We start from the raw sequence: 10,196 nt of genomic DNA, 5'->3' as shown, positions 1-10,196 counted from the left end.
CCAGCAGCAGCCTGGCCGCTCTGCTGTTATCTAAATGCACTTGCCCTGTGCAACGTTTGAGAGTTTGGAGAAAATACACTACAGCCAGCAAGCTCTTACAAAGACCTGGGGTAGTACATCTTCCCTTTCCTGATTTTCTCACTTTTAATGTATATATATTTTTTAACATTATCCCAAGACAACTTCACAAGAAGCAAAACTACAGCGGCAGCTCGGAGCAGCTCTGCTGGCTCCTACCCAGGGCTTATCCGGCCCGCGGGGGAGGGAGGGAGGGGAGGGAATAAACGTGGTTTTGGCCCGGAGAGCGGCAGCAGAGCCCGGCCCGGGGCTGCGCGGGGCCGCGCTTCCCTGCGGCGGCGAGAGGTGAGTGCCGGCTCCGGGCTGCGCCGGGGGAGCCGCCGCCGCCGGGGGAGCCGCCGCCGCCGGGGGAGCCGCCGCCGCCGGTGCCCGCAGCCCCGCGGGCCGCCGCGGCCCGGCGCTTGCAGGCGGCCCGGCCTGGCCCGGCTCGGCTCGGCCCGGCCCGGCCCGGCCCGGCCCTCTCTTCCCCTCCCCCGGCTCCGGCGAGGAAATGACCTAAGAGGAAACCTGGGCTGCGCCGGGGGAGGCGCGGGCCGCGGCGGCGGGGCCGGGACGCCCCGGCGATGCCGCCGCGCTGGGCGGCCGCTCTGCGCGGCGGCGGCGGCGGCGGCGGGAGCCAGCGGGGGCGGCGCGGCAGGTCGGCGCGGGGACCGGGGCGGCGGCGGCGGGGCCTGCTCGCGCGCGGAGCCGAGTGACGGCGGCGGAGCCCCCTCGGCCCGCGGCACCTCCGCCCCGGCCCCGGCCCCGGCCCCGGCCCCGGCCCCGGCCCTTCCCGCCCCGCCCGGCCCGGCCCAGGCAGCGCTCGCTCCCGCCGGTGCTTCCCGCGCTGTTGCCCCCGGAAGCCGCTCGGGGGGAGACGCGCTGGGCGGTTTGAACCTGCAGATCAACAGGTGGAAAACGCGGTTTTTCTCTTATCAGGAAGACGTCGAGGCTCCGGCGGCGGCGTGCGGGAGCGCTCGCTGCGGGCCGGGAGCGGGCTGGGAGCAAAGCAGGTCTGCTCGTGCCGGCGTGCGGGTGCCCTCGTAGCAGGGCGCTTTCCTTCCGGGCTGGGGTTGCTCGGGATAAAAGCTCCGACGCCAGATGCTTTAGGGCTCCACCGAATGCCTCGACGACGGTCCGGCCTCTAACAGAGCCACGTTTGCTCCCTTCCCAGGGACCGCTGCTAGCGCGTCCCTCCCCGGCCCTCGCCCTCGGAGCGGGCCAGTCATGGGGGAGACGGGCAAAGAGGAGTACAGGATACAGTCGTTCGATGCCGAGACCCAGCAGCTGCTGAAGACGGCTCTCAAAGGTCAGCGGGTTTTCTCCAGCTCCTCCACCACGCTCAGCCCGGCTGGCAGATGAGGCTGGATGCTCAGACCCCTTTTGCTAACACCAGTTGCTAAGGGGAGAAAAGCTGTTTCATAAATGTCCTTCTGCGGCCGGGCACCGGGCTGAGTCTGCCCCGGGGAGGCCTTTGCTCCCTGCCTTGGCCCTTCTCACCTTCTCCCTGATACAGAGTGCTGCAGCCGCTCAAGTTTGGCTCATTTCTCAGAGAAATGAGATTTGAAAGCAGCAAAAGTTCTCTGCTCTTTCATTCTCATGGTTTTCTTGTTCATCTGTGGTTTCCTGGCACCTTCCTCTCCTGCTGTCGCCCGGTGGCTCTCCCACATCTGCCCTCTCACACCTCCCTTTGCACCTGGTTTTGGCTCCCTTTCTCTGCGCCCCTTCCCGCTGCGTCCTCCCCGCCCCAGCATCTCCCGCTCGGCGGTCGAGTCTCTGTTCAGACCCCCCGGGAGTTTGCACGTTGGCTCCCGTTAACCCGACTTTGCACCTATAGCAGGGTCGTGCGGCGCTGGGCTGCTCTGCAGGGACCCCGGAGCGAACAGCACGAAGGGTGCTGGGCGCTGACCGCGTTGCCTCCCTCCGCAGACCCCAGCAGCGTGGACCTGGAGAAAGTGGCCAATATTATAGTGGACCAGTCCCTGCAGGACTGTGTGTTCAGCAAGGAGGCAGGACGCATCTGCTACACCATCATCCAGGTGAGGGGGAGCCTCCTGTCCGGGCGGCGAAACGCCAGGACCGTGCTCCGGCCGGGCCCGGAGGGGCTTCTCCCCGCTCTGGGCTGGGAGCCCTCGGGCAGGTTTCTCTTCCACCATGCGCCCCGGCAGTGGAGGGGCCCAGAGGTGCTGCGGCGGCAGGCGTGCAAGGCGCTCCGGACGGCGCTTTCCTCCGCGGAGGGGCTTGCCCAGCGCCGGCGAAGGGCGCCCCGGAGCCAGGAGCCCACCCTCGCTCCAGGGATGTGGGCAGCGCGGGAGGGACGGGGCGGCGAGCGCGGGCGGCGAGCACGGGCGGCTCGATGCCGCTTTCCTGCCCCTCCAGCGGTCACGGGAGGGGACGTGCGCGGACCCGCGTCTCCCGGGCACGAACATCCCCCCCTCCCGCCCCTCTCACGTCCTGCTTTCACCCCTCCGCCCCGCCGGCGCCGGGTCGCAGGCAGAGAGCAAACAGGTCGGGCAGAGCGTCTTCCGGAGGAGCCTGCTGAACCGGCTGCAGCAGGAGTACAAGGACAGAGAGGAGCTGCGCAGCCGCTCGCTCCAGGCCTGGATCTGCTACGTCACCTTCATCTGCAACATCTTCGACTACCTGCGGGTAAGGAGCCGGGGCAGCAGCACCCGGCGGCCGCCGCCTAAGGGCGCCGGCGGGGCCCGGTGTCTCCTGCACTGGGCACGGTGCCGAGTGCGGTGCAGAGGCCGGCGCGGGACCCCGGGGCCCTGGCTGGGCCGCGCGGGGCCGGAGCCGGCTCATCTCAGCGCGAGGCCGCTGCCGGAGCAGCGGTGCCGGGGCCGAGCAAGCAGCCTCGGAGAGGCAGCGCTGGCTCGGGGAATAGTCGCGCAGTCTTGAAATCCTCCGATCTGACTGCTCCCAGGGTCCTAGACTGGACAACTGGTTTGGTTGCAATGGGGTCCCGGGGTGGCGAGGAGGACGACCCCACTTCTTTAGTCCTGCAAGTGCTCGAACGTTTCTAACCCACGTACTGATGGGGTTTGTCCACAAACCTTTGCTGCAGCGCGTGGACTTGAACACTTACTTGGAGTAGATGTAAAAGTGATGCAAGTAGAGCTGCAGGCAGGAAAAATGCTGTTGCAACGAGCGTATTTCCCATGACCACCTGCCTGCATTTAAAAATAGACATTTTTACCTCGTTTGTTCAATTTCTCTGGCTCGTGGAGACTTGAACATCCGGTCTCCTAGGCAAATCCCACCACTACTGCATTTTGCAGCACGGCTGATTTCTGCTCCCTTCTTCTTTGGAGAGCTGCCAGGGAAAAACCCTTTGAAAAAGCTGCAGGCTCTTCCCCTTCTGGCCCCGCGCTGACGATGGTTCCTGCCTCTTCGCAGGTGAACAACATGCCCATGATGGCGCTGGTGAACCCGGTTTATGACTGTCTCTTCCGACTGGCGCAGCCCGACAGCCTGCGCAAGGAGGAGGAGGTGAGCGCGGGGCAGAGGGCTGCCGCCGCCGCTCGTGTCCGGCCGAGGACTGGCAAAAAACGCAGCCCCGGGGGGACGTGGAAGGGAGGGCTGGTGCGGAGGAGAGCTCTGAGCCGGGCAGGAGCCGCCTCCCCACTTCGTGCTGGAAGCAGGAGGAGCCGAGCCAGGCGGAGGGTTTGCAGCCCCGAGGAAGCGGGATGGAGGTGCTGGTTGTGAGCCCCTCGCTCAGGCTGCAGCTGCCCGGCCGCCCTTGCCGCAGGTTTTTCTCCCTGTTGCTCAGATGTCCCTGCCGAAGCCAGTGCTGTGCAGAGACCCTGCAGGCAGCCGTTCCTTGAAATCAGGGCCTTTTGGGGTTAGGCAGGTTCAGCTCCTGTCACGGGAGGGAAAACCCAGACCACAGCTCTGCCCTGCTCTCGCAGCGACCAGCTGCTCTGACTGCTGGACATCTGGAAAAGCAGCTGTCGCACCCAGCTGCTGAGGCTTTGCAGCCGCGGGAGGTGACGGCGCGACTGGGACCGTTGGCGTGCAGAGCAGCCCTGCGTCCCGCGGGCCCCCGCGACGTGTTACGCGGCGCCTTGCGTAGCTGCTGCTCGTCTGGCTGCGCCTGCAGAGCTGATGCTGTGCCGGACCCCAGCAGGCAGAAGGCGGCTCTTCCGCGGCCGGAGCCTCAGCGTGCACAAGCTGGGGGGGACGCGCCTGGGTCGTGCAAGGGGTTGCTGCAAAATGTATGGGCCCTTGCGCAGGCCCTTTGGGCTTTTTTCCACTTCATCCTAGCACAACCCTCACAGCCCTGCAGCCCAGCAAATTTCCTCTCTTCTCCAAGACCTAGTCAGTGCCTCTGCCTCCTGCAAATTGCTCGGTTTTCTACGAGCGACAGAGCACGTTGCAGCTACGTCCCACTGTTCCTGGCAGTACATCCATATTCCAGCCTTGGCTTCAGCACTGCCATCTCCTTCTAGATAGCTCACAGGAAATGAACAGTTTTCTACCTGTTGCTGCTACACTTCCCTGGCAATCTGGTTGGTGAGGCAGAGGAGGTCACGGTGTGCTTTTTCCAGGCCATCCAGCCTCTCCTGCCTGCTGGGTCACAGCACCCCAGGGGAAGCACAGTTGTCACCTGCTGGGAGTCCAGGGCAGAGGGAAGGGACCGGCATGGGTTCATCCATAAATGACTGCAGGGCGCTTGATGGAAATGTGCTAAAGCCCTTTGAACTCAGGTGGCTTTTCCTCTTCCCTCTGAAGGTGGACTGCTTGGTCCTGCAGCTGCATCGCATTGGCGAGCAGCTGGAGAAGATGAACTCCCAGCGGATGGATGAGCTCTTCTCCCTCCTCCGAGACGGCTTCCTCCTGCAGGAGGGGCTCAGCTCCCTGTCCCAGCTCCTGCTGCTGGAGATCATTGAGTTTCGGGCTGCTGACTGGAAGATGACAGACGCTGCCCAGAAATACTATTACAGTGAAGTGACGGATTAACTCTTCTGCAGCAGAGGCGGCGAGATGTCCCCAGCACTTTCACCAGCAAGCTTTGTACCAAGTTTGAATTTCTTTTCATGGTAATGTTTTTCTAGCACTTCCTGTAAATAGGATTTATACTGGCTAAAGCCTCTGTGCACGTAACTGCCAGGCTGTAACTGGTGCTAGATTGACTTTGGAGATTTGGTGAGGTGGAAAGGGCAGGGCACCTATAACCCAGCAAGTTCTTCCACTGGTTTGGTCTAATTATGGGCCAATGCCAGCAAAGGGCAAGGAAGGCTTCTAGTTCAAACCAGCATTTTATACAAGCATTAAGGAAAGCACAGTTTAAGCAGGGAACATTTTGTTTACTCAAGAGCCAGCAGAGAGGAAGGAGGCAGAGATTTTACCACTGACAGACCCTGAACCAGGCTGTACCTGCCTCCCTGGGACAAGGCATGAAAAATACTGTGGTCAGACACCTTGCAAATGGCTCAACCAAGTCCTGTTTTTCCCAGTCTCTCTCCAGCATGCTGGCTGTACCTGCATGCAACACAGCCTCCACCACGGGTCACCAGCAACACCCACTACAGGGCAGCCTGCAGCCAGGCAGGTCCTTCAGCACAAGTAGCTAGAAACAGGTTTTATAGGTTTTATACAGTAACTGCTATGTTTTCTCAAAATTTAGTGGGTTTCAAATATGGTATGTTTCTTATAAGAATGGGAGAGGAAGAAAGAAAACAAAATAGTTTATTGAAGGTTTTTTTTCTAATAAAAGTTTTCCACTAACATGTGCCCTATATTCTCTCTATGCAATTGCTGAGCTATATAGCAAAAAATGCTCTGAACAGTACTCAAAAGCTGCTCCTGCTTGAAGCCTTAAGGCTGCAGTATTCATTTTTTTCTCTGGTGTAGGGCAGCAGAATAGATTTAGGTAAATTGAGTGGCTGGAGAGAAAGGTGTGAGACTGAAGCAACAGACACAGGTTTAGAAGCATGACACCTTTCCCACAAAGCTCTGATTTTATTTTTTCTGTTGCTGATGACACGAACTAAAAGTTAAAAAAGCACCTTTTATTGCCTTTTTTTTTTTTCCAATCATACTAAGACTGGTTACTGTGTAGGGGGAAAAAAATGCAGCTCTGCTCTTCCCTGGCTGTGCAGCCAAAAAGGGAAAAAACATTGCTGACTGCAGGAGCAGAGTGACTTGAAAGTCCCCAGGAAACAGGTAAGTGGAATGGAAAGATTATTCTGTACAGTGTTACTCTGAGGAAAAAACAGAAAAAAAAAAACCAAAAAAACACAAAACATCTAAGCCCTGTCTTCACAAGGAGGTGATTATGAAGTAACTAGAGCATCCATAGAGGAGTTGGTAGATATTTCAGACTCCCCCTTCCCCCATCCAAACAAGCACAAAAGAAAGGAAACTGTGTTCAGAAGGGTTTTCCCTGGCTTAGCCCAGAAGCAGTCCAGAGGGGAGCTTCCACCTTTCCCTTTCTGTGCAAGCAGCCCTGGGGCTCTGTTCTCCTGGCCATGGGGTTGGTGGCAGTGCACCACAGCGCGCACAGGCCCTACCACCAGCGAAAGTGGGCGTAAGCCCGGTTGGCCTCTGCCATCTTGTGCAGCGCGTGCTTCTTCTTGATGATGGGCCCTTCGTTGTTGAAGGCCTGGAGCAGCTCCTGGGAGAGCTTCTCAGGCATCAGCATGCGGCGGTGCTTGTTCTCCCTGCACTCAGTGATTAACCACTTCATGGCCAGGAAGCGCTTCCGGTTGTCTTTCAGAGGGATTGGGACCTGGGAGAGAAATAGACTGTAACAGTTATCACAGTGGGAGGATGCAATGACCTGTTCTTCCATGGTCAGACATGTCCAGCTGGACACAGGTACCTTTACACCTTGCTGTAACTCCAGTGGCAACAGGTTAACCCCTCTGGTAAGGCCAGCTGAGGTATGGACAGCATGAGCACCTAGCAGCTGATCTGTGCCAGTTCATCTCATCTGTCTGTAGAACTGGTTATTGCTACTAAAAGGGGAATCCTGATCAGTCTCAGATACTGTCTGCAGACACTGGCCTTTGTAAGGATTTCTGGCTTATTCAGGAACTGAATCCAGGTCATTTTGTTTCTGCAGGAATGGGAGATAGTCACCACTCCCCTGCACTGAAGGATGGAAAAATATCTCTAGGTTTCTTCTCTTCATCAGATCTTGAGCACTGTAGAGCCCATACTTAAGACATGCATTCTGCTTAGGCTTGAAATATTGCACGGTATCTAGCTGACCTTTTCTGCTACACTGACCTGCCACAGGGCTTTGAGGCCTCTACTCAGTGCAGATGGGATGGGACTGGCAGTCCAGGGACTGTTGTTTTGCTGCCTGTTACTGATCTCTGTCTCCTTGGACAGTGTTTGCTGCATGCCCTACTTTTATCTACTCAGACAAGCAGAGACTGCTGCAGATACAGGAATTACCATCCTCACAGACTGGGATCCTGATCCTGCACACGGTTTCCAGGTGTTGTTATAATCCAGATTACAAAATGGCTCTATTTCTGGGGGGCGGGGGGAGAAGCCTAGAATGAAGGGGTGAAAACTGGTGTTTTTGCTTCCCTTGTTAATTCTCTCCTGACTAATTGTGCTCCCAGGCCCCTTCCTTTCACCTGGTAGGTTTTGCCTCCTTTCGTGATGCTGCAGAGCCCAATAATGGGCTGACAGTTTTTCAGAGCCTCGTGGAAAATTACATAAGGGTTGCACTCAATCTTCTCCTTCTCATCTTCAGGAGCCTGGTGGTACTTTTCCAACTGTTTCCTCTTAATGGCCTCTAGGGTCTTGGGGCAAACACAAGGAGGAGACATGCAAGAGAAAACTGATTATCCCATTTAATGAAGTCAGATCATATTTACAGACACCCCACTTTCATTTGACAGATGTAGCCCGCAGCTGCTTTTCCAGCTCTATTGGCATTAGAGCAGTCGGCAGACATTCTCGCACTCGACAAATTTTACTTCACCCTCTTCCAGCTCTTGTCTCCTTATTGCACAGTGAATTTGGAGTGAGAAGGCCAAACAGCACAGATCGGAGCCAGAGGAGGGCAGGGACAGAATACAGACAGGAATATAGGTCTGTGTGCATCTTCCCCTCTAAACTCTGGTCTCAAGACTCCAATACCCTTGGTGTTTTTCTGTCACAAATAATCAGCAATTACTTGGGGACCCTTTTGGACAATGCATGTCTCCATTTCCAGGGCTGGAGCACACCAAAGGGGACCATGAGCAAATGCCAGTTACTGTAGGTCAAAGCAGGGGTCAAAGCTCTGTCATAGAGGTGACATTTACAGGACCCTGGCTTCATTGGAAAAGTATACAGAAGAAAAGGCATGAAAACAGCTGAAAGGAAGATCTTCTAAGAAAATGATGCTCTCCAGGGTAGGATCTGAGTATATGCAGTAGGTAGGTCTAAAATGCACTGAACTGTAGAAAGAGTTCTTCATTAGGTGATCATTACCTAATCTATGAGCCAAACAAGACTGGGGTTTGTGCAAAACGCATAGTTAATCAGGTAACGAACAGTGCGCATAATGTGTGTAGAGAGGGAACTCTGTTAGGACTGCAGAGATGACCTGAATTCTAGCACTTGCTAATTCCTGTGGGCTTGACTTCCCAGCCTTCCTTTTTGCATTGTTTAAATGTAATTCTGAGAACAAACATGACTTCTCACCTGTGCCATAAGGCTTCTGGCCAGCACTTTATTTCCATCCTTCATCATCATGTTGGTGAACTTACTGTCAACACAAAAGGAAATACAATCCAACTGAAATTCTGATTTCATTGCCCAGGGAAATAAGGTCTCCCCCACTGTGTTGTTCCCATGGTTAAATCTGGGTGCTGCAATTATCTCTAATCACTGTCAGTCAATGGACTGGCTTTGTGGAAGAAGATTAATGCAAATAAAGGGAACATGCTGTAGCAGAAGGTAACATGCAAAACAGCAAGCATAGGCTGAGGAGAACAGTAAAACTCCCAAGTGTTTTGGCTCCATCGAACTTAGTCATAATAGACGAGATGATGCATTCTCTGACCTGATCATAGGGTCGCTGAACACAGAACTGGAGATACTGGAAGGAGCAGCTTTTATGGGCCGAACAAGCTTAAGCTCCTGTTTTGCCTTTTCCTCCTCAGATAGCTCATCCTGGGATTTCTGAAACAATTCCTTGTTCACTTCTGGCTCTAGAAATTGGGGGTTGTAGCGACTCCATCTCACTTGTGTCAGCCTGGAAACAACAAGACAAGAAGGGTGTGAATCAACAGATCCAGTATGTCTTCGTGAGGATTTGGGCAGCAGTATGAACTCATCTCAGAAGTGCGTGTCAGACTTGGGTAGCACCTCTGCTTCCAGCTTCTCACCACAGCACAGCAGTAAGGCCCACACCATTGCCGCAAAATATATCGGGCAATCCCCGCACCAAGGAGGCAGCGATACACACTGGGATGTAAACTGTTCGGGCAAGAGCAGCGAAGCGCAAGGCTCCAGCCAGGACAGCGCTGTTTTACGGCGGTGGTGGAAAACACGCCGCCGCAGCCGCTCTGCGTGGCTGCCAACGCTCCTCCGCCGGGGTCCTCCGGGGCGGCTGCCGGCCCGGCCCTTTACCCAAAGCTGCCGGATGGAGCCCGAGGGCCGGGCCGCAAGACTCGCGGGCCTGAGGCTACGAGGTGCCTGCAGGTGCGAATAAAAACAGCAGCGGCCAACAGGAAAGTATATTTTGGGGAATAAAAGGGAACTAAAGACACCCCTGCGCTCTTCAATAAAAATAACGCATCTGGGGCAGCATCCGCGTTAGGGGTTAAACCCCAGCGGCGACGCTAACGCTGCCGCCAGCCCCGCTCCCCTGCCCTAGCACGGGCTAGACGGCGCCTTGCCGCAACGCCACCGGCCCGGCGGCGCCCACAGCCGCTCCGCAGGGGGAGCGCCGCCCTGCCCGTGCCCGTCCTCCTCGCTCCGCGGCGGCGCTTACCGGGGCAGCCAGGCCCGCAGCCGCCGGCCCAGTCCCGCCGCGCTGGGCGCCGCCATCTTGTGCGTGCGCGCGCAGCCGCCGGCCCAGCCCCGCCGCGATGGGCGCCGCCATCTTGTGCGCGCGCGCGCAGCCGCCGGCCCAGCCCCGCCGCGATGGGTGCCGCCATCTTGTGCGTGCGCGCGCAGCCGCCGGC

The 10,196-nt window shown here is 57.2% G+C and overlaps 2 protein-coding genes across 5 annotated transcripts; one reads left to right on the top strand and one right to left on the bottom strand.

Moving 5' to 3' along the window:
• Window positions 1-291: 291 nt before the first annotated feature.
• MIF4GD (MIF4G domain containing) lies at window positions 292-6,067 on the top strand. Of its 4 annotated transcripts, XM_062592003.1 has the most exons (7): window positions 292-363; window positions 997-1,070; window positions 1,232-1,366; window positions 1,987-2,096; window positions 2,551-2,706; window positions 3,457-3,549; window positions 4,792-6,067. In XM_062592003.1, the coding sequence occupies exons 3-7, from the start codon at window positions 1,285-1,287 to the stop codon at window positions 5,017-5,019; spliced, it is 669 nt and encodes a 222-aa protein (XP_062447987.1). In that variant the 5' UTR covers window positions 292-363; window positions 997-1,070; window positions 1,232-1,284; the 3' UTR covers window positions 5,020-6,067. The 4 variants fall into 4 exon arrangements, with proteins under 4 accessions (XP_062447987.1, XP_062447984.1, XP_062447985.1 ...); XM_062592000.1 differs by lacking the exon at window positions 997-1,070 and having other exon boundaries at window positions 300-363; XM_062592001.1 differs by lacking the exons at window positions 292-363; window positions 997-1,070 and adding an exon at window positions 665-715.
• MRPS7 (mitochondrial ribosomal protein S7) lies at window positions 5,731-10,086 on the bottom strand. The gene is made up of 5 exons (XM_062591998.1): window positions 10,004-10,086; window positions 9,071-9,262; window positions 8,710-8,773; window positions 7,653-7,820; window positions 5,731-6,790 (listed from the first exon to the last, which is right to left on the bottom strand). Exons 1-5 carry the CDS (start codon window positions 10,057-10,059, stop codon window positions 6,569-6,571), a joined length of 702 nt encoding a protein of 233 aa, XP_062447982.1. The 5' UTR covers window positions 10,060-10,086; the 3' UTR covers window positions 5,731-6,568.
• Between the last annotated feature and the right edge of the window lie 110 nt (window positions 10,087-10,196).

The sequence above is a fragment of the Rhea pennata genome, chromosome 19 (genome assembly GCF_028389875.1).
Source record: "Rhea pennata isolate bPtePen1 chromosome 19, bPtePen1.pri, whole genome shotgun sequence".
Lineage (NCBI taxonomy): Eukaryota > Metazoa > Chordata > Aves > Rheiformes > Rheidae > Rhea > Rhea pennata.
This window is presented reverse-complemented; position numbering and strand designations above follow the sequence as displayed.